Genomic DNA, 23709 nt, shown 5'->3' with positions numbered 1-23709 from the left:
TTCATTTTGTTGAGGGGAGAGATAATTAGGTTTTTATTTAATTACTTAATTTTTAATGGAGGTACTGGGGATTGAACCCCCTTGTGCATACTAGACATGAACTCTATGGCTGAGCTGTATCCCCCCCCCACCCTATATTTGTTTTTTATTAGAATAACCACTTTTACGTGAAGCCCAGAGTTGCAGTCAACAATTTTGGAGTGAAACACTACGCTGGAGAGGTAACTTCTTAATCAAGATCCTTGCTAATATTTGCCCATTTGATATTTAGAGAAATAGTAATTTCAGAAGTCAATCATAAAAATACTGAACTAATGCCTTTTCATGGTTCTGCCTTTTAAAGGAGATGCTCATTGTCCGAAATGATTTTTTTATCAGTTCTGCCTTCTCTCGTTTATTTTCCAAAACTAGGTGCAGTATGATGTGCGGGGCATCTTGGAGAAGAACAGAGATACCTTCAGGGATGATCTTCTCAACTTGCTGAGAGAGAGCCGGTACGTCATTCTCCTCCCGGAGATGTCAAACTAATGTTTGTGCAAATGCTTTTAATTCACGAATGCAGGAAAAAAATTAATATGGAAGCAGCTTGGTTCATTATCTTCTTCCTCAGGCAATATTTCATCAATAAAATGACCTGAGAGTTATAAGCTGATGCTAGTGGTAGTGACTACTATTTAATGAGGAACGGCAAATCCATGAGTTAGATACTTGTATTAATCCTGTTACGCAGGTGAGAAAATGAAGACTTAGAGCTGTTAAGTGACTTGGCCAAGATCCCTCAGCTAGTTTTGATCTGGTCTGTTTGGCTCAAGAACCTGAGATCTTAACCAGTATCACCTACTTTCTTCAGTGCAAGCTTAGAGCTAGGTTTCAAACTGATCTCAGTCTTGGGTTTGTAGCACCCATGTGTCTGTAATGTATGTGAGAGCTGTTGAGGGAGTTAAACAAGTACTGATTTGGCTAAAATTATAAATTACACGTTTATTTGTTCGTGAATTGAAAATTCACACTATTAAATGGATAATTAGGGAAAGCATGCAGAAACTTATAATGATTAGTTTAGCTATTTGTATGTTTTAAACCAGGAGGCTTTTTAGCTTTAGGAAGTTTTGTGAGCGAGAAAGAGGGGGGAACAGTCCTTGCCTTACAGTTTTCAGTACTTGTTTCAGATCCAGCATGAATCGATCACAAATTTTTAATAGTTATTAAAAAACTGTAATACTTTCAGAAATGGAAGTACCAGGTGACCACCCCGTCACTTGGAGAGCTGTGACTAGGGCAAAGGGAACCCATCTGAAGTATCGGCTTAGAACCATGGATTGACATGCTCCATCTTCCAGCTTGTCTTAAATAACTCTCCTACATGAGAATTCCCTATTTACAACTTTGTCAGCTACTTTTATTTTTCAGATGAGTTTTCAGACCTGTTAAGATGGCGCTGTTTTTAAAGCACCACAAAAGCAGATGAAAGAGATACATTTAAGTCAAACCGGTGTCTTGAGGTTGAATGGAAGCATGTTGCTGTCATGAAGACAGCCTGGAGACCAGTGAGATAGCGTTCCACTGGCTGCCTCGGTCATCGTGTCCGGTGGTTGTGAAACTGAGGTGAAGAACGTTGTTCCAGCCCCAGGTTTCTCTTTGCAGACAGAGAGGCTTGGGCTGTTCCCTGGCCCTGCTCCCTTCCCCCTTTGACGTCTGTGACAGTTTAAGTGGAACCACAGCTTTTCTCCCAAGTGCTCAGAGTGCAGAGAACATCAAAGAGGGAGAAGGAAAATGAGAATGGGCCGGGCGGGATGAGAGGTGATGGGAGGCATCGCCGCCTGGAGGATGGGGATGCCAGGCGGTCTCCCCGCCTTTCCTGGCCCCAGCAAAGCCACCACAGTCCCTGTTTTGTAGCCCATAGCATCTTCTATTTAGGGAAGACTGAAAGACGTTCTTGAGAAGCCTTTTATTCTATTAGCAGTGGCAATAGGTTTTATAGAACTTTTTAATAATAAGAGCAACTAACATCAGCACGTGGGAGGTGCGGGGCATCACGCTCAGCCTTTTGCCTGCATTTCTTCACTTCCTTCTCTCCCTAGGATTACGGGATAAATCCTAAAATTGCCCCCATTTTCCAGATGAAAAACAGGACCAGAGGGTCAAGCATCCTAAGTTCCACAACTGGGACATGGAGGAGGCGGAATTTGGGCCTGATTGGCCTCGCTCTAGAGTTAGCACCTTTCCATCTGTTACCTGGTGGGATCCTGGCAACACTGAGATGCACAAGACAGACACCCGCCTTCTACAGGCGAGAAGCCGAGGCTGCAGAAGCTCCGGGAAGCCCGGCGGTCCTAGCGGCTTGTCACCTGGGGTCACCTTTCTCCCGGTCCTCTTCTTTCTGCAACTCTAGTGCCCCAAAGGTCGCTCCATCTGTTTTCTGTGCCCAAAGCCCGTTGGCAGTGGTTGGTTTGAGATCTTTGGAAGCTGTCTTAGCTCTTCCAGGCCTTGATGTATTGTTTTCAGTGGGAAAATGCGTTGCAATTGCAGTAATCCTGCACCTGATAATTGGGTGTGTGCCCCTCACGGTCCTTCTCCTCTCTGCTCACTCACACAGATTCGACTTCATCTACGACCTATTTGAACATGTTTCGAGCCGCAATAACCAGGATACCTTGAAATGTGGAAGCAAACATCGACGGCCCACAGTCAGCTCACAATTCAAGGTGAGTCTGCGCTGCTGGCCTGGAGGAATCAATCTTTGTTGTGATTTTAAGAATTGAAAATAGAAATTGGGTTTATGTGAGGTCTATGGAGGTGTGTATTTAATTTTTTTCCTCTCCTTTTAAATCAGACAGCGCTTTAGAAGGAAAATATAGTTTTTATTTCTGAGACAGGTAAAAAGATGTACTTTTTTTTTGTCTAGTTAGAAATACATAGCTACTTATTTTAAGCTTATAAAATAATTCTGAAGGACTGTTGGGTCATTTGGAATTACTCTGATTTGTATTTAAAGGCTTGTGAATATAAAGTATTTCTTCCAGTGTCTGAATTTTTAAAATTTTTCTCATGTATGTTTACAGTATCATAACCAAGTGCATGGTTAAATCAGATCAGTGTCAGTTACCTTGTCCAGATGTCCAAAATTCAGGGAAAATATGAGGACCATTCTTATTTGCATTTGAAATATGTGAACATTTTAGAGAGTTTAGAGGTAGAGCATATGAAAACGACTTCACTGACTGACTTGTTCCGTTCTACCCCCAAATCCTAACATAATGGGCAATGGAGGAGTGTCAGTGGACAGACACTTATTGATCTGCCCTCTGGGAGGCTCTCTTTCATTGAGTTACTCAGTGTTGGCTGCGTTGGAGGTGGGGCTTCTGTGTGAGGTCTGTTGGACCGCGTGGTTGGCATTGAACCAGACCCACGCCTGACCACTGCTGACCTGCTGGCTCGTGTGGTAGGAAGGGCAGCTTTGACCCAGATGGGGTATGATAACAGCTGCCATTTACTGTGCATTCACCATGAGCTAGTCATTGGGCTGATCACTTTATATACATTATCTCCTTCACTTCTCCCATAATCTTAGAAGTACATATTATTGTCCCCATTTTATAGATGAGGAAGCTGAGGTTTAGAGAAATGCAGACTTGCTCAGTCCCTCTGAAGACTGGAGCTGGGATTTGAATTGAACCCAGGTCTGTCTGACTCTAAACCCTCGGCTCTTAATCATCCAGTAGAGGGTTGTGTTGTCTGTTTCTGGGTCAGTGTGGCCTGGAGTTGTCCTCGGAGGTTTTGTGGATGTTTGGGACTGGAAGTGGACCAGGAAGCAAGGAGATGGGAAAGCGGCAGGAGGCGGAGTCCTGAATCAGGAACATAAGTCCTGTCCCTGAATAGACGGGGGCCGGCTGACGGGACACCTTGTATGAAGTGAAATGGGTCCCAGAATATGAAGGGCCATGAATTCCAGGACATTTTGTCATCTGAGAGATCCTAAAGCTTCCTAAACAGAGAAGTAACTAATCAGTGTAGTACTGAGGATGACCCCATTTCTTCAGCAACAAAATTGTAAGAAGGGAAAAAGAGAAAGATGGAGATGGAGGGAAAACCAGGGAATTAAGAGAGACTTAAAAGTGGTGGGAGGGTATAGCTAAGTGGTAGAGTACATGCTTAGCATTCACGAGGCCCTGGGTTCAATCCCCAGTACCTCCACTAAAAGTAAATAAATAAACCTAATTACCCACTCGCCCCCCAAAAAAACAAAAACAATAGAGACTTAGAAGATATATCAACTCACTGCACTACCTGGACCTTACTTGCAATCTGATTTCAAAGAAGCAGCCATTGACAGATTGTGAAATTTGAGACGGTGGAGTATTTTAATAAGAAATGAGATAGTTGCACCTTGTCATGTTGATACTAAGAAATTCATGTTAAATATTTTTAGGAAAGATACTGTGGTTACCTGTGTGTGCTTTAAAGTCTTTAGACTTTGATAATACATACTGAAAAATTGAGGGATGAAGTAATACTACGTGTGGGATTTGCTTTTCTGCAAAAAGAGGGCGTGGTCTGTACAGGGACAGAGATCAGACGAAATGAGGTTAGCTGGGGGCTGACGCTGATGCTGGCTCCTCATTACATGCTCAGTCTGCTTTGGTAAATGTTAAAAATTCTTCACAAATTAAAAACAAGTTAAAAAAAAAAAAAGACGAGATAGCAGTATTGCGGAAGATTAAGCTGCCTGGTGGTTTGAAGATAAGAGTGAGAGATGGTGGCTCAAAAACCAGTGAAGTACTGGTATAAACTGTCATTTTGATGGAAATAATTAGGAAGAACAACAACTCTGGTGGGAGAATGGATGCTTCTCAGGTTTTCTGTACTAAACATTGAAATATCCCAGGGTTGTTTTTTTTTTTTGCTGGTTAACAGGATAGTTTTGTTTGTTTAAGGGTACTGTGTCAAGGAATTAAATGAGTTTTGTGTATGTGAAATAGCTTCTGTGACAATGATGATACCTTTATTTTATATTAGAATGACAGGATTAAAAATAAAATCTCTATTATTCCTCAGATTTATGTTGTTTTCTTTTTGCTTGTTTCTGATAAGTGCCTAGGGTGCCGAGAAATTTAAAGAGAGACACCATAAGAGACTAAATCAACATACACTTTTTCCTTCCTAATAGGACTCCCTTCATTCCTTGATGGCAACGCTAAGCTCCTCTAATCCTTTCTTTGTTCGCTGTATCAAGCCAAACATGCAGAAGGTAAGATGTACTGCAGTTCTAGACTCAGACTGTGTCTTTGGGGACACTGCCTCCTGAGCTTGTTGATCACAGATTTGGCTTCTCCAAAATCCTTGCATTATAGGTGGTTGGAAATGTATATGACATTACTATAGCGTAACATTCAGTGGGAAAGAATCCCTTTGTCTTTTAAACCTACTTGTCTAATTTTGAATGACGCCATTCCATGTTAGAAAAATCTAGTTTAAAAGGAAACATTGTGAAACCTTTGCTTTTTTTTTTTTTTTTCCTTTCCTTAAGTATTGGTTTGAAATCTTGGTGAGGCTCCAGAATGTGCTATCTACCTTTTTAGAAGAAATGGTTGGTGTGCTTTTTGTTGTGGTTGATTTTTTTTTCATTTTCTTTTCTTTTGCTTTATTGTTAAACATGACAAACAGTCTGTATTTTAAGTGGTAATAATGGCTTTTAAGGACTTGGATGAGCTGATGGTAACCAATTAGAAGGCTCCTGTCATCGCAAGTTCTTGTGTCTACGCTCTTGTTCTAGCTCTTGAATGCTGTATCCGGATCAGAAACAATGTGATTTTATACGTTTTATAATATTTATTCTTCTCAACAAAGAAAACGGAGTGTGAGATATAGGTAGCTGCTGAATCTAATGCTAAATGGGCAACTTGCCTTGAAGTGCTGTTAATTTTAGTTTTTTTATCGTTATTTGGCCAACATCTGCTCTCAGTAACCCCTATGAAGAGCAGAAAAGCCCCCACAAGGTAGGAATATCAAGAGCCCCTTGTGTGGAAGAACTGGAAGCCATCCTCATAAGGATTCAGATAAAGGAACCTGAGCTCAGCTCTTTGCCATGAGGCTGTGTGATGTTTGGTGGTGCTGCGGTTGAAACCTTTGCCGATGCTAGATCTTATTTTCGTTTTGCTTACCAATTCCCTTCGACTTTAATATTACAACCATTCCTTATTTGTAGTTTAAGGTGTTTATTTGTAAGAATCACAATTTTGAATTCTGTCTTCTTGGAAGGCAAAACTGCATCGAGTGGAGGATTTTCCGTTCAGTTGGTTGCCTTGCTCTGAGGTGTGAAGGTGAGAATTTGGCATTTGTCTGGCACACGTGGCTGAGACTACAGAAGATCTGTGATGACTTAATGTGCATCGGTTCTGTAGTTTCAATAGTAACTCATCTTTCCCTTTTTTCAGATTTTTAATAAAATGTTTCAGGTTATCACCAAAAAAGGCAACTTAATAATACATAGTTTTTTTTTTTTTTTTGACATAACGTAGGAAATTAACAGTTAAAACAATACCATGTCCCACATCAGCTGGTTTATACCCACCTGCCGTGCTTCATAAAACCACACTGGGCGGTATGGACAAGATAAATACATGGGCTCTGCAATTTGAGTCCCCACTCACAGGAGCTGCTTAACGTGCATGTTTTTCCCCCGTTGAAGGTCTTCAGCATTGAGATGCATCTTACAGCTTTTGGCAAACCACAGTTTAATTGGGAGCTTCTCCTCGCTTCTTAGTGGTGTAATAATTGTGCACTTTTACAGCCGTTGGCATCTTATATTCAATGAAATAGCAGGGGCGGGGGTGTCACCCACCAAGCCAGAACTTATTTATAAGGATAGAATTTTTAATTTTAAAAACTCGGTCCTCCGTGTTTTTTTTTTTTTTTTTCTTTTTTGGGTGACATGGAGTTCATTTTCCCTTTAAATTGCCGTCACTTTTGAAGTGAGGCCTATGTGAAAACACAGAACATTGAAGAAATTACCTCTTTTTGATGTTTATTTTTCCTTGCTGGGATTTGATTGTGCCTAATTGCTTTGGTGTTGGCATTTTAAAAAATGAGCCGACCCAACCTCAAGGTTCCATTTCTCTTGGCTCATAGCCCTTGCCACCTCCTGACCAGTGGCAGGCACTAATAACACCATGAGATGGGCCATAGAAGACTTTGAAAAAACATCTCGGTACCCTTTTAAAGACACCTGACAAGTCAGACATGAGAACCAACTTGTCTGAGGCCTAAGATGTAGGTGTGACAGTAAGTGTGAAGGAACTAATTAGGCTGTGGAAATAGAAAATTATGACTCACTTAGCATTCATTTGGTTCCACTGAAAATACTGGAGTGTTACTGGTGATGGTATAGGAAGTGTATGCGAACAACCCTCATTTGGAGTTCCTTATGAATTTTCTTTTGTCCAAAGATAGATGCTTCTGGGCATTTCACAGGGAAAGTCTTGCTGGCCTTTGCCCAGGGATGGGGAAGGTGTATTTCCAGCCTGGAGGGGTGAGGCCGTCTCCCCTCACCGCATACCTTTCCCACATCAGATGTTCATTATGGGAGCTTGAGAAGATGTATCGAATACAAGTAGATGTAGGTATTTTGTGCATCATTCCGGAACATGGGTCGTGGGTTTGGGCAGATTCTAGAGGTTTCTTTTGACAATTCTGTGCCCAGAAAAGGATTGGAACAATGGCTGTACAGTCTGTGGCCCTAACAGCTAAGGCCTTAGAAAAAGCAGAGCAGCTGCTCGGTGCTTTTAGGAGCCTACTCGGCACATCCAGGGCTCCCATGGTGGCCCGGCGAGCGTGCATACGCAGCCCTGTGGGCCCCAGGCTTATGTAGCACAGACTGACTCCTTTCCTTTGGCAAGTGTGTGAAGCTCAGGATAGGCACCTGGGCCCAAAGCATTTAGAAATCCTTTTGTGGGAATCTTATGGGGCTTTGTTATTTGGGATTTTTATGTTTTGAAAAGTTGGTGGATGTAACTGAAATGCTGAAGCAGTTAAATCAGTTCAACTATAATCATATGTGGGCTTTTTTTCCTTTTGTGAATGACTTGTAGCTAATCTTGCATGTTGCATAGAAGACATTTCATTAGCGTTGCTGAGAAATCCTCCTGGCACTAAGTTATGAAGGTAATAAAAGCATAGCTCTTGGAAGGGGCTAGTCTGAGCCAGCGCTTTGCCTCAGGTACCACGGAGGGATGTACTTCTCCCCTCAGCTTAGAGTTCTCGGTTTACAAAGGGCAGAATTCTCTATCAGACGTGCTGAGTTGGTGGTGTGGCCCCTTGGCCTCGTCCTAGTGTGATTTGCTCAGGCAATGGTAGTTGCTGGCCAGGAGTGCCCAGACCAACCCCAGGAGATTTCTGTATCAAAGAAAACCTGCTTCACCTCATTAGAATTTCCCCCCAAGGGCGTCCCGTGGCCCAGATCCTTGCCTTCCCTCCCTGCCTCCTGTTTTAAGTACGTTTTAGTCAGAAAAGTTGGTCATTAACATTCCTCAGAAAAACCCTGAGGGAGGTGCAGGACAGAATTAAAAAAGGAAACAGATGGTAAGTATCAGGACACCCTTCCCTTCCCGGGTGTGAGAACTGGTGGTCTGTGGTTCTCAGCCCCTAACGTGAGGCCGGGCCAGCCTCCTACAGAAGCTGCGCGAAATGTATTTCCTACCTTGAATTTTTTGTCCTGTTTTATTCTTCCTGAATCTTTTCCCCTCTCATTTTCTTCACCTTATTTCTCAGGAACCTTACTGAACTTGACCCCAGCGACCCTTTACATTTCTCTTTAGGCTTTGGTTTCTCTATGCTGATCCCATTTTCTGAATAAGGTAATTCCACAAACATGGGTGACCTTGACCTTGGCCAAGTACAACCTTGAGGGACCTGCCTCTTCCATCTTTGTGCCCTGCCGCATAGCTCAGCGTCCAGGCTGTCCCATGTGCTCAGTAAATGTGGAATTGAACTGCTCATCAAGGGACACTGTGGAGATGTTCATGGTGTGTGCGTGCTTGACTTTGCCAAAGATGGAGACTTAAGTGCTGTCTTTAATCCTTCTGCTACAAGTTCCATCCTAGTTGGTTTGTTTTACTTTTGGCCTATTTTTTGCTTCTGGATCACCTTCAGTTTGCCTAGTTGGAGAAGTTACTCTCAGGATATACCAATAGGTCAACATTAGGGTGGTGTCCTTGCTATGATCCGGTCTTTCTGTGTTAATGCGTTACTTCTCCTGGTCTCCCTCTCCCAGCTGACCCCCTCAGACACGGCCCCCGTAGGGTTCGGAGCCCTTTGGGCACAGCCAAGCACAGCACCAGAGGCTTGTTCATAAACAATGCGAGTCTGGCAAGGCGCTTCATACTCCAACACTCAGACCTCTAAATGGGGTCCCCCTAAGGTGTGTGTTCCCTGCCATGATTGGGCAAGGAGGTCTGGATGTGCAAATCCACCAGATAGCAAAGGTTTAAACTGAAAGGCTGAAAAACTGGATGTTAGCATTTCAATTGAACTTTTTTGGAATTACACATCATTGGGTCCAGACGTTGTCTATTTTGTTGAATCGATGACTTCCCTGGTTGTAAAGGCACCGTTATTTATGTATCACTGTGGAAGCAGCACTGCCTGCTTAGCCAGGGCACCATGCTGTCCTGTCACCAGGCACTTGCTTTTTGCTTTGCAAGAAGTATGAAATGGTTGTCATTCTTCCACCACAAGTACTTGCTTCACTGATAACTCAGTGACACCTTGGCACTCTGCTTCTAGGTCTTTCTGCAGGTGAAATGACTTTCTGTTTCACTGACAAATCTAGAGAGGAGCAGTTAGACCACATTTAAAGCAGTGCAAGGAGTTCCAATAGTGCCTGTGATTTTCGAAGACAGTGAAAAGCTGTGATGAAATTCGTGTCCATCCAGGTATGGAATTATGTCATGGTGGCTGTTTGGACGTGAGTGAGCCACAGACACATCCGATTTCAGGCATATTGAGAGGGGAATGTATTTGCGTTAAGAATTGGTGAAATGTGGTCTATTTATCCCCTTTAAATGAGACGCGGATCATCCTCCCTTTTCCTAAATAATCCTGAGGGACAGAGAATTGACTCTTTCCTTGCACCTTAGGGCAGACTGTTTTTTTTTTTTTTAAGCTTTTACTATTTATGGGAAAGGTCTTAATCATACTAAATGAAATCTGCATTTCTGCATCTTCCATTCACTGGTTTTCATCCCATCATTTGAGATTAAAGTGAAATGTCAGATACCCACTCTGAGTGTGTCAAATATTTTTTAAACTCTTAATAAGAATCCATTTCCCTGCTCTAGTAAACAGCCTCCTGTGCAAAATTGTATCTCGGAAATTTTCCATCACACATCAGCACATTAAGCTACAGTATCTCCAGTCTCCTGCGGGCAGCTGGGTTTGGTAGAGTATCACCTTATTACTGACTATGCTCATCTCATTCATTTTTTTTTTTTTCTCTTTTTTCCTGCTGCTTTCTCTGCAGCTGATTTCCCACAGCTGCATTTCCCACTGCCCCACCTACCCCCTGCTGCCCTCTGCACATTCTCAGGGTTGCCTGTGGAGCTGTGGTTAACTAAGTCATTCGTTCGTGGCCCACGCCAAGGGCACAGGCAGCTCTGCTCCACGCCGGCTGAAACGTGGGGTGCAGGGTGCCCTAGTCTGGCGCATCCTGAGACGCTGGGGTCCTGCTGGTGTGGGAGGGCTGTTGCGCGGCCACCCAGGTGCAGGGCCTGTAAAACAATGGCCTGAATTGGAAGTAGATCAAAGGTGTGTGCCATGGTGTCTGTCCAGCCTGTTGTCACTCAACAGTCCTGTGGCCTTGGGATTAGTTCCAACTCCCTGAAGTGTTTGAAGTGACAGTGCCTGCTTAGGGGAGCAGTTGTAGGCCTTAAAGGAGGTGACATGGTCATGGACCTGCCACACTTCACTGTGTGAAATACTCCATACTTGCACGATGTGTTTGGGGCAGAAAATAGGCCTACTCCATCCTCACAGTTTAACTCCCAATTTAAGCTGAATCACAGGAAAATCTTTATAAGACTGTTACCAGACCTTTTTCTTTTTGAGTTGAATTTTAAATCAGATACCTTTAGCAATTTGTTGTAACTAGCTGTTGCTGCTTTTTTTTTTTAACTTCCTTTAGTCTTTGACATGGATATGGGATGAACAGCTTTATGTCAATTTTTTTATATTAACAGACTTAATTTTTTAGAATACTTTAAAATTTACAAAAAATTTCAGCAGAGAGTGCAGAGAGTTCTCATATCACTCTCGCCTCCAACACACACACACACACACACACACACACGTTTCCCCTGTTATTAACACCTTGCATTATGTGGTAAATTTGATATCATTGTGAACCAATACTGATCCATTATTATTAAAATCCAAAGTTACCATGAAGGGTCTGTGTGTCCTAAGAGTCTGTGAATTTTGATAAATTACTGGCATGATGTGTCAGATTGCCAGATGTTCATAACCTGTTGGCAATACTCGTGAACATTTTTTTCCAATATTATTTTTTAAGAACAGGATAGTTTCTGATTGCCTGGCCATAGGGTGAAGATTGAGAATGATGTTTCTGTGGCACGGATAAAATCTGAATGAAACTGCTTTATAGAGAAGAGACTCCGTGGGGAAAAAAATGGAGGAGAGAGCATAGGACAACCCAGGAGCGAGGACTTTGTGGAACCATCTGGATACCAGACTCTGGCCTCTTCTTTCATTTACTTCCTCTTACAGCCTCTTGGGATGATTCCACTCCCTCTGCATCCTTACTGGAAAATGCCCACCTGGCATTCAGTATTTCTTAGTTTCATAATTCTTCCTGTCTGACTGCCACTCCTGTGGCCTCTTCTCCTATAACTGGGGCACTCCTTGCCAGCATCTTTGACTTTTGAGAACAGCACATACACACAATCTATTTAAAAAAAAAAAAAAAGCAGCTCTGTCTTTTCAGGAAATTTCAGTAGAGGAAGCATTAAAGCTACCATTCTTCTCCCTAAACAAAACAATTGCCCTGAACCCCTCAGTGGTCGCTCGAATCCTGTTTACTGAGTTGTTATGGCAACTATTCAGGCGCGCTATGCAAAGACCGGGATAAATAGCCGTAAATGAAGCTGGGCTTAAGGCAGGGGGGTGGTGTTCTCGGGGTCGACTTTCCAGGGTCACAATGAAATTGCTTGGCTTTGTCCTGGCGCGGTTTTTTTTTCTTTTTAATATTAGTCATCTTTTAAAATTCAGCGTCTTGGGACATTTCAAATGGCTTCCCACTTTTGCTGGCACATGTAAGGTGCTTTCTTTGCTCCTGCAGTCAGAAGTATCTTCGGCAATTGCCATCCCGCCAGCCTCGCCAGGCTGGACTTCCTTTCAGTAGAATCAGGAATGAATTAGGGAAGCAGAGCCCAAGACACCACATAAAAGACCGGGAACACCAGCAAGCCAAAGAAAGCCCGTTTTTGTGTCTGTCAGCTCAGATGCTTCTGGCCCGGACTGCTAAAGATGCAGCCATTTACAGTGGACAAAAACTGAAGGGGGGAAAAGAAACCCAAGGTAGGGATTTTTCTCTTATTTGCACTGCTTAAAAGTTTCATGTACCTCGCAATGATCGCAGTAATGTAAAATTTGGCAGAGGAGTTTTTTAAACCTGAGAAAAACAGCTTTTGCCGTCTCTCTGAGCAGCAGAAGTGTTTCGTTTCTGAACAGATGGGTAAGTGCTGATTTTAATTGCGTGTCCACGTTTGAACTACTAATGCTTTGTAAGAACAAAGGCTGTAACCGCTTGGATAAGGCGTTGATAATGCAATGTTATTTTTGGTATGGAATTCATCTTTTATAGGAAAAAGCATTTTTAATATTAGGTTGCAGTGGGAAATGGTGAGAGGTGGTTTCCTTTGTTTGAATTTATGTCAAAGAATTCTTCTTTAAAAGCTTCCGTGCTACAGTGTTGCAGCTTTTTCTTTGCCTTGTACTTTGTTTATATGAACCTTTAAGGAAATTGGCACAAGAATCAGCATCTTTTTAAGTTGCGTTGTGAACTGGTTTGTGCACAAGTATGGAAGCGGGGAAAGTTACAGGAGTTGAATGGTCACCTGTGGAATATCATGTGCTAGTTTCACACAAGCATGAACCTGCCAATATTTTACAGTCTGCCTGGAGAAACCTGATGAGGCACTTTTTTGCTGAGGTTCCCCAGAGTAGAAGTCCCCAAAGAAAGAATAAGACTGTCTGAAATGCTAATCTCTGCCTCAGCCTCCGCTTGAATGTGTTCAGCTGATGGCTATTCAGTTGCTAAAAGTGCCCTTTAAGGGAATAAGTGTTTTAAATGTGAAGGCGGTCTTTCATATTAAATTGAGTTACATTTAAAAGAAACGGAATAATAATGTGGCTGACTGCCACTTAGCTAAATCTGTTTTCAGGGCAATAAAAACGAATGTTAGAACATTTTATTTTTACCATCAGTTTTTTTTTTTCTTTTCAGTCTTAGGGGTAATTAAGCTGACATAAAATTAATAACCGTCAAAAGAGAAAAATGGAGTATGAGTCATCTTTGGGAAAGTGCCTGACATTTCTGTCTCTTTCATGGTGTTAAACTTCTGGATTTTCTCACCTGTATTTCTGTCCTTAAATATATGGACCCCTAGTTCCAGAAGCCTGTTGTTATTTGCAGGGAGGGAACACTCACTCTCTGATGAGTAGAGTTTCACTCTCCCTGATGAGTACCATGGTGTGGTGAAGGGCACATTCGCTTACTTCCCACCTGCGGGGTGCCATCTGCCAAGATGGGTAGACATTTGCCCCTGTGCCCAGCGTGGCCGATAGCCACAGCTACGTCGCCGCAGCCCTCCTGCTGTGCAGTTTTACTTTGGCCAGTCTTGATGAACTTCTTCAGTAGCATCCAATCAGAAAGCTGCCCAGTCCAATGTTTGAGTCTTGAATAGCATCCAATCAGAAAGCTGCCCAGTCCAACGTTTGAGCCAGTCCCAGACCACCCATCAGTAATATGCAGACTATAATTGTGTGTGTGTGCGCTCGCGTGTGTTCTAGCCTGAGTGGCTCTGCATTAACATTTTCACAGGCAGCCCTCTTAACGTGTGATGTCTGTTAGTGGCTTTGTTGTAAAACTCACCATCGCTCACCCAGCATCTGTACAAAGGACTAATTATAAAAGCCATTGTTACCCTCAATGACTCCGGCAAAAGGTCTGGGTTTTGGAGACTAAAAAGTGGGAACCGGTGGTGGATTGCAGTGTGGTGCTTGGGTTCAGAGTCTGACTGTCCCTGGGTTTTCTCACAGCCCTGGAGGAAGCTGTCTCTGCCTTCACCCTCTCCTTAGCATTTCCCTGTGTTGGCCTTTCACCCTGGGCAGTTCCCCTTCTCCTTCCTCAGGCCAGCTCTGTCCCTGACACTACTCACTGTAGTAGTATTTTTCAGTAACTATAATAAAAACATATTGCAGTAGTTACTAGGTTTTGCCTGCACCCCTCCCCAATGTAAAGGCAATACTTACTGATTATAAAGTATTTGGAAAATATGCAAAATACCGAAAAAATTACAATTTTTAATTACAACTACCTATAATTTTACCACCTAGAGACAGTCCTGTTTACATTTTGTTGCATATATACTTTTTTCTTTAAGTTGGGCTCATAGTCTACCTCAATTAAGTAACTTACTTTTTTATTAATTTAATATATCTTAAAACATCCCTGTGCTTTCTTCGTGACTGTACAGAATTGTCAGTGGCTGTGGTGTCAGATTTCTATTATTGGATGATTTCCTTTATTTGTTGTTGTAAACAATGCCCCTTGCTGTATTATTCATATGTGTAGACACTTGTGCTCATTTAAGACTGTTTCCTTGAGGTAAATTCTCGGAAGTTTATTTGCTAAATCAAAGTGTGCACATTGTTATGACTTTGTGTACATGTACATGTGGCCAACTTTGCCCTTCAATAAGGCCAACAATAACACGAAAAGTTTTTGTGATGTACAACAATGGATTCAGAGCCTTACTATATAAAGAGCCTTTACAAATCAGTAAGAAAATAACAAATATTTTAGTGGAAAAATGACCAAAACACATGAACAAGAAATTTGTATAAGGTGTAATACAAGTGGAAAATAACCTGATTTGCATATGTTGAACCATCCTTGTGTCCCTGGGATGAATCCAACTTCATCATGTTGTATGATCTTTTTTATGTGCTGTTGGATTTTGTTTGCTAATATTTTGCTGAGGATTTTTGCATCTATGTTCATCAATGATATTGGCCTGTAGTTTTCTTTTTTGGTCGTGTCTTTGTCTAGTTTTGGTATCAGGGTGATGGTGGATTCATAGAATGAGTTTGGGAGTACTCCCTCCTTTTCAGTCTTTTCGAAGAATTTGAGAAGCACCGGTATGAATTCTTTGTATGTTTGGTAGAATTCCCCAGTGAAGCCGTCCGGTCCTGGGCTTTTGTTTATAGGGAGGTTTTTTATTGCTGATTCTGTTTTATTTCTAGTGATTGGTCTGTTCAAGTGATCTGTTTCCTCTTAATTCAGTCTTTGTGGACTGTATGTTTGCATAAGTTTGTCCATTTCTTCTAGGTTGTCCAATTTGTTTCTGTATAGCTGTTCATCAGTCTTCTTGACTTAACTTTTTCTTACCTCCCCTGGGACCATATTCCATCAGTTTTCCTCTTGTGCTATACAGGGTTCCTTCTCCCAGGATCCCATCTCCTTGTTAATACTCTTCATTGTATTCAAAAGTGTATTTATTAATGTAAAAGAAAGGGGAGGTGGGGAGGATACAGCTCAAGTGGTAGAGTGCACGCTTAGCAGGCACAAGGTAAATAAAACCTAATTACCCCCCCCCAGAAAAAATAAAATAAATTTAACCAAATAAATAAATAAATACATAAATAAATAAAAGAAAGGGGAGGTGGGAGTGAGTAAGAATTTGCCTGGGCTCCCCCTTGAGCAGCCTTCTTTTCACTGCTCAGCATTTCTAAAGAGTCCATGCCCATTTTCTTATTTCTAATGCTATGTCATGCAAGCCACCCTGGCCTCTCTTCTGCTGTAAGCTTCCAGGTACAGTTTTTCTCTGCCCTGCCTTCCTAATCCCCACCTCCACCTCCCAGCCCCAGGGCTGTGGCATCACCAGCCACCTCCTCCTTCCTGGCACTCTGACCCAGCCTCTCCCCCTCCCTCCTTCCCCTGCCCCTCTTGCTCTTGACTGGCTCCCAGGGTGGAGGCCTGGCCTCAGGTCCGGCCCTCACCTCCTCACCCGTGCTGTTCCTAAAGAAACTCGCACTCTCTCCTTCTGCCCTCAGCCCAGGTGAGTACCTTTCCACGGGGTTTTTCCCAGCCCAAAACACTCCTCTAAGCTTTGGACTCAGAGTCCAGTTTTGTAACTTGCTTTTTTTTTTTTTTCCCCTGGCTCTGCTTGGCCTGCACTTGACATTGAAATGTACCCGTAATTAAATTTCACATCCTTTTCCTTTCACCTCCTTGTTTAACCATTTGTTAGTTGATCAGGTTGGGATGGAGTGTCTCAACCTTGGCACCTCTGACATTTGGGACAGGACAGTTCTTCACTGGGGCACAGTCCCATGCATTATAGGATGTTTGGCAACAGCCCTGCCTTCTACCCGGAGATGCCAGGAACAGCCCCTCTCCCCCGGTGTTTACAGACACCTCCCACTGCCCCTCAGAGGGCAGAATTGCCCCTGGTTGAAAACCACTGGCTTAAGGTATCCATGCCGATTATTTCTTTGGTTTTATCCTTATTTTTCCTTTGCTCTTGATAAAAATGGCATCTACGGACGATGTAAGTTGTATCACAGCACTTGTTCCGGCTTTGAACCCTGTTGGCACTGTTGCATAGATGGTGAAAATTGTATCATTTAACGTTTTTCAGAGGTATTGAGTCATTGAGTTAAACATGCATTACTGTTTTCTTTCCTAGTAAGTAGTACTAGAAAATTTGAAATTGGGGGGCCTGGGGGGGCACCCTGAATATCAGTGTGCCTTGCTGGATTACGTAATCGCTCCGTGCGATCCACTTTCTCAGATGAATGGCTGCCCTAGTTTCTGCCCCTCTGCAAGGATAAAGCAGCTCATTAAAGTGTGCCAGATGCCTCGTTTGTCAGTATTTCTTTTAAAAGGGAATACTGTTCAGCTTTGGAACTCTGTGACAGACTCAGCTTGCCTTTATGAAGTGAAGGCGTCCCCACTAAAAAACATGGCAGTATCTTCCCCTCTTGCTCCTCTCCACGCTCACAGTGGTGAAAATCTCACCAGCGAACAAATGTTTTAGCTACTGTTTCATGACGCCTTTCAAAAAGTGTCCTTCCATACAGGAAAATGAAGTGCGACTGTGTGCCATCAGTTTGGGTTACTGAGATTTCAGCCTTCGAGTTTTAGGCACAGGATGAAGGGTTTGAAAAGGAAGTATTTCAGGCAGACCCTGGTGTTGTTTTCGATGGGACAGTTTAATAAGGTTGTGAAGATATGTAAGTAGAAGACCACGACGAGTTTTGCTGAGCTGGAGAAGCAAACCCCCGCCAGTGATTTGAGCCAAATGTAAAGCATCTTTAATATGCTGATTGTGGCTTGAGCAATTGCAGAAAGAAAATTAGCCTGGCTTGGCGTCTTCTCTTTCTTTCTCTTTAACTTTTTCTTTTCCTTTTGTTTGTGTTGGTATTAACTCTGAAATGTTGGCCTCTGTATTCGATTCAGTGACTTCATGGCATCAGTTCCAGTGAAGCTGAGACTGTTCGGTTTACACTGAGCTGAGGGCACACGGAATGAAAGCCTGTAGAGCCTTTAAGTCAGAGGCACCTTGCAAATTAGGGAAATGAGGTCCTGTGTGCAGGTGGAAGGGCAGGTTGGACCTGGTTGTGATGTCATGTGATTCGGATTTCCAGGGTTCAGACAGACACAGCCTGTTAGTGCTGGTGGGGGGCAAATAATCAAAGGTGCAGAAAGGTACCCAAACCACACATTTCAGTGGAACTGACCATCCCATGGACCAGCCATTGTCTGTGGCCCGGTTGCATCAGCAAATGGGCCACTTCTGCTCATGAGCGCCTGCTGTCCAGAGCCGTGCTGGAGGCATTTCCTGGTTTACACAAACTTGGGGCTCTGCCAGTGTCGACAGAGTTAAAGCCTTTCCCTTCTCATGCTCTATTAAAAAAAAAAAATTAACTACAATACAATTGCCACTTGTTCTCCATTACTCACCTTTGCCTGCTCAGCACACATCCACTCTCCTTGTTACAACACGTCGATCTAAAGTCTGTAAATGATTGAGAAAGCGGTTTGGGAATATTCGAAGGGTTTTTAGCAATTGGCCCGGGTGCACAGGCTTTTCTGTTCTTTGTCCTGCTTTGGTGAACTGGTCGAAAACATAGATTGCACTCCACTGAGGGCTGTGGGGATCATCACTCACCAAGGATGCAGAGCCTTGAGGTGGTGCAGGTAGAGGATAGACCTGACTGCTTGACCTACAGGGACAGATGGAGCAACACTCTTTAGTGGAATATTAACCATAGTGAGGCCTGGGTGCAGAAATGTAGGAGGGTATGCAGAAATGGAGAGGGCACTTCTGAATCATTTCCATTTCGGTTACTAAATCATGGGCTGGCCTCAGATCACAGTTGATGATGCCAAAACATTGATGGGGGATTTAGACCCGGGAAGCTTTTTGAGAGCATTCACCAGCGTCTGACGTGCCACAGCAGTGCTTCTAAACAACACTGGCCTGGACCCATGGTCTCGTGGCCCAAATCACCAAATTTCACCTCTAATTCAAACCTTACCCATCCAGCCCTGTCATTCTGTAGCAGTCAGTTAACCTTTTTCTACATGTTCCAGGGCTAATGGCATAAGACGTTCACAGTTCTCAAGGGACAAGTTGATTTTGTTGCCATTTGCTAGTGAAGAAGGGACTCTGTCCTTCAGACACAGTAAAACAAACAGGATTGTAAAACAGGTTCCCCTTTCAGCATGTCTGGACTAAAATGATGAGCGAAGACGTTATCAGGAGGCCGTGTATCATGGTGGACTGAGCGAAGTCTTGTAAGAAATGCTGGACTCAGTGCCTCTCACCAGCCACGTGATGTTGGTCTGTCAAGTTCTCTCATTTGATGGAGTGAGGATAGAAGTCACCACTTTTAGGGTGGTTACAAGGTTAACCGTGACCCAGCCTGCAAAACTCCCAGCTCAGACCCTGGCACGCACTGGCCACTGATGGTCGTGGCGGCTGATGAGTAATACTGATCATATTTATGAGTCTGGAAAGAGGCAGTGTGTGTGTGTTGGTGGAGCCCTCTGACACGGCTCTGCCAGCACAAAGGGGTGTTCATTTCCTCTCGTGACTCATCTTTTGAACTTACCACTTACTAAACTGAGCAGCATGTCCTCAGATAGAATTTACAAAGGACCTGCATCCACCTGGGGGAAGATGTGTGGAAAGACAAATTCGTGGGGAAAGTATTGTCATAATCCTGAAAACTGCTCTTTAATCCAAGAGTGGACAACGTGGTCAGTGTTGAGTGAAGCAAGTAGGATCACTAAAGGAAGTGCCTGAAACATGTTGTTCTAAGGACGGATGAGGAGAAAGAGTGTTACATGGTTGTACATACGCTTTCTGTTTCCTATGTCTTTCTTGGATTTGGGGTCATGTTCTCATTGGGCGCTTTTGCCAGGCTGCCGGAAAAGAGGAGCATCCAGATTTAAGCTTCTTGAACCACACAGCTAAGAAGCCTGGCCTCCTGGTGGTCTGGCTCTGTGATGCTGGGACTCCAGCAAGATCCAGTCCTGTCGGGGCCCCAGGGATGGGAAGAACCTGGCCTTTGAACACCGCCTGACCTCCTGTTTCCTAGCAACTTCCAACTGCACAGCGGAATATTTTGTGGTGTTCCTAATTTATACTTCGCAGATACTGGCTGTGTCTAAGGCTGGCTAGTTTCCCATTATGACTTGCAGACAACCACTTTAATACATGAATAAGCAAACCAAAGGGCTCCTAGGCAGCTGCACCCACCAGCACCCCCTTGTCACCAAGCCCTCGTTTTCCTTCGGGAAAGTGGAATTTACCGAGGACTTGTCAATACGGTATCACATCTCTCAGGGCAAATGGCGCTGAACAGTTTTCAAGTAAAATTCCCCATTTGATTTTTTTTCTGACATCCCATCCTGTGTTCATGAATATTGATAAATCAGCGACATCCTTAAGGTTCTTTCAGGCAGATGTGGAGGGGTAGCTGATGAGATGGGGTGATTTCTCAGCCTTCTTCCAGCTCTCAAATGATGTGAACCTGATAAAAATCACATTCTTTCTAATATTTCACATCTTGGGTTTTGACTCCAATTTTTCTGAGTTGCTATTTTTATTTTCACACATTTTAATGACATAGTTCAAACTCCTCGGTCCTAATTTGGTTTTTCTATTTATTTGTCTCTAAGAACGCTTGTTTTCTTCTGCATCCTAATTTTTTTAAAAGGAAACATTTGGGGAGAAACAAGTATGGTGGATGATCTCCAGTTTCTAGTGGATCAGGAGTTTTTTGGTCCCTGAAATTCAGAAACTTTAAAGCCAGAAACCACACAGGTGTATTGTCCAGATTATTATCTGTACACTGACTTATGCTAGCATGGTGGCATGTCTCAGAACTACTGATGTAACGCCGTACAAATAATCACTCTGGCCGAATATTACATTCTCAGTTTGACAGATTTTCCTGGGCATTGGTGGATGTGTGGCTCCAGAGCACACACCTCTCCTTCCTCCTCCTGCTTGACATTTTCTCCCTCAAATACCCTCATCACGTCGACAAAACTGGGTGACTGTGCAGGCGACACCACTAAGTTCCACAGCTATTTCAGCATTTCCATGACTGAGTGGAGCCTCCTTGCCAACATGGACAGAGACCGACAGCTGCCCTCCTGATTTGTGTTTCTGGGCATGGTTTTTTTCAGAGCCAGTCTGAATAGAGAGGACCCTGACCCATTCAATACGGTGGACCGAGAGGTGGAAATTGAACAGCGATGAATAAAGAGGGATTCAAGTTTAGTTTAGCAAGAGAAAGAGGGTTTAATTAGATCAAAATGGCAGCAGATTTGCCCCAAGACAGAGGCTGGTCTGTGAGGATTTCCAGATGGGATTTGTGCTAAGGTTTGGACCTTCTGTTGGCTTGACCGTGGTTTGTGGTCTGATTTAGAACAAATCTCTTCACCTTCCTTCCCTCTCTCCCGGTTTTTCTCTGTGTTTGTCTGAGGGTCTCTTTCAACACATAGCAATTGACTCTCAGGATCAATTTTTTTAAAAAATCTTGAGCCATTGAATGCCTAATTTTAAGCTTCCATGACCTATTCAGAATTGTAAGTTTCCTGTCCAGCTGCTCTCTCATCCCTCTGTTGTTTTTACTCCTTCATTTGCACGAACTTCTTCCTTTTCTTCGCATGGACCTCAGTGCCCTAGTTCCTCTTGATCATGAACCCACCTTAGGATTTCATTATTTTCTTGCCTAGTTGGATTCATTGGTGAACCTTTAATTTTTTTTTTTTAATTTGAACACAGCATACATATTTTAAAGAGTGCTCAAATCTCAAGTGTCCGGCTTTGAGTGCCCACAGTGGGAGCCCAGACATCCAACTGCCTCCCAGGTCTGGAAGGAGATGTGAGCCAGTTAGTCACAGACGTGCAGCATCTGTAAGATACTTGTCTCACTGACCTTGCCTCCCTCCAGACAGACGTCCTTATCTTAGGTGTTCTCCACTCTCTGATGCCACAGTGTGCTGGACGATTTTGAGAAACATGCTTTGAGGGAGTCTAGTGCCCGTTTGCACCAGCCTTGGAGGAGGAGACCTCCCTGGTCTGGCCTCCGTCCCTCGAAGCCTTCCCGCATTCCTGAACCTGATGTCAGCCCTCCCACTCCGGCACGTGACCTCACCTAGTCAGCCACCAGAGGCCTGAGAATATCTGCTCTCAGCCAACTCGCCCGCCCTCTTCCGCGGCGTCCTGTTTCTTCTCTCCCTCTCTGTCAGGACCTCACTGCTCCCTAAAAACCACCCTGTCCCAGGTCTCCTGCCTATTTGGCTGTTTCTGATGAGGCCACCATGTTGTGGTTCTCGCTGTGGCCACAGAGCCTGGGTTCATGCCTTCTGTCTTTGATTCTGCCTTCTCTGACCTAGACTGGAACTTGACCACAGCTCTGTGATGTCTGTATGGCTTTGGCATGATACACCAGCTTATGTTGCCATCGCTGACCTCTGCTCCATTGCTCATTTGCTCTCTGGGTATTTTTGCGGCTTACGGTACTAACCACTATAGAGCTTTAAGCTATACACCAACCTTGTGTTTCCACCAGGGATCTTGGTGTTTCTGGAGTCTAAGCCCCTTCCCTGCTGGCGCCCCCTCCTTCTCAGGGATGATTCTTTCCTTTTTGGCAGGACTTCCTGTGTTACACACACGCTTCCTACCCCCTCAGTCCCTCTTTGGGTGGACCCCCAAATTTTCAGTGACAAGACACAAAATAACTCAGTGAACAGTGACCTACACAGCGTATAACTACGTATGAGGGCCACATTTTATAAGAAGCATTTGTTTAGAGGCTCCACAGTATCAGAACTTTGTATCGATGAATCTGCAATTCCTTTGGCCCTTCCTCAAGGCTGCAAAATGGCTGCCAAAGTGGCAGCCATCACATCTTCACAGGACATCCTTCAGTTCTTTCAACAGATAGTTTTTGAGTATCTGTGTGCTCTTGGGTGCATCTCTGCACAAAGCAAGCAAAGGTTTTGGCCTCTTGGAGTAAATATTACCCCTGAAAGGAATCAAGGCTGGGCCAAAAGGAGCAGCTCTCCTTTTATTAGGAAGAAAAAATGTCAGTAGATTTGCCTCACATCTCCCTGGTCGTGGCTTCTCTGCTTGGTTCTAAGGCCAGCCTAGGGCCTGTGGCCGAGTTTCATTCCACAGGAAGTTAGGAGAATGAATATCTGGCAAAGGTGAATGGGTATGCAGGGTTGACTTACAATGATCTTGTTCCCAGGACAGCTGCCCTGAGTACAGTGGGAGCTCCACCAACAAGGGGTGGGTTCATGGGCTCCCCTGGAGAATAAAACTTTAGATGAGGAGTGCATGGGGCTGAAGATGGAAATAGAGAAATACAAAAACGTTTCGGTTTAAAAAACATTTTTTTAGTGGAGGTACTAGGAATTGAACCCAGGATTTCACTCATGCTGAGCACGTGTTTCTGCCATTGAGCTATACCCACCCCCTCAAAATGTTTGGAGTGTGTCTTGTGTACAGTTCGGAGAACTTTTAACAGATGCGATATCAGATTTTCTGAATAGGCACTTTATGCTTGTAACAGGTTTCAGGAAGGATTTCGATAAATACACATTCCTTATCTGTTGAGCCTGATTTGATGTTAAACAATAGAAAGGGAAGTAAGTTGAGTACTTCGTGCAAAATTAATAATGTTGTAAGAACAGTAGATTTGTATACCCATGGTTATCAAGAAATTTCTTATAAGCATTACCCAAAATTGACATTGGTACCTTCTAGAGCAGCTCTTCTCAAAATACATATGGCAAAAGAGAAGTTCTTTGCTTTATTGCCAATTCTTTGTGGAGTGGTGCTTTTGAAAAACAGAATAAAAATGATGTGGCCATGTCATATTACTGTT

General features: G+C 43.5%; 1 protein-coding gene across 1 annotated transcript in view; it reads left to right on the top strand.

Annotated features, from left to right (window-relative positions):
- MYO10 (myosin X) overlaps positions 1-23709 on the top strand; it is a 192799-nt gene that overhangs the window by 118040 nt on the left and 51050 nt on the right. The window contains exons 16-19 of the mRNA XM_031443472.2: positions 153-221; positions 412-494; positions 2597-2705; positions 5168-5248. Of these exons, the coding sequence (XP_031299332.2) occupies positions 153-221; positions 412-494; positions 2597-2705; positions 5168-5248 (342 nt within the window). The remainder of the gene's footprint in view (positions 1-152; positions 222-411; positions 495-2596; positions 2706-5167; positions 5249-23709) is intronic.

This window comes from Camelus dromedarius, chromosome 3 (genome assembly GCF_036321535.1).
Source record: "Camelus dromedarius isolate mCamDro1 chromosome 3, mCamDro1.pat, whole genome shotgun sequence".
NCBI lineage: Eukaryota > Metazoa > Chordata > Mammalia > Artiodactyla > Camelidae > Camelus > Camelus dromedarius.
Note: the sequence above shows the minus strand (reverse complement) of the source record. Positions and strands in the feature narration are given on the sequence as shown.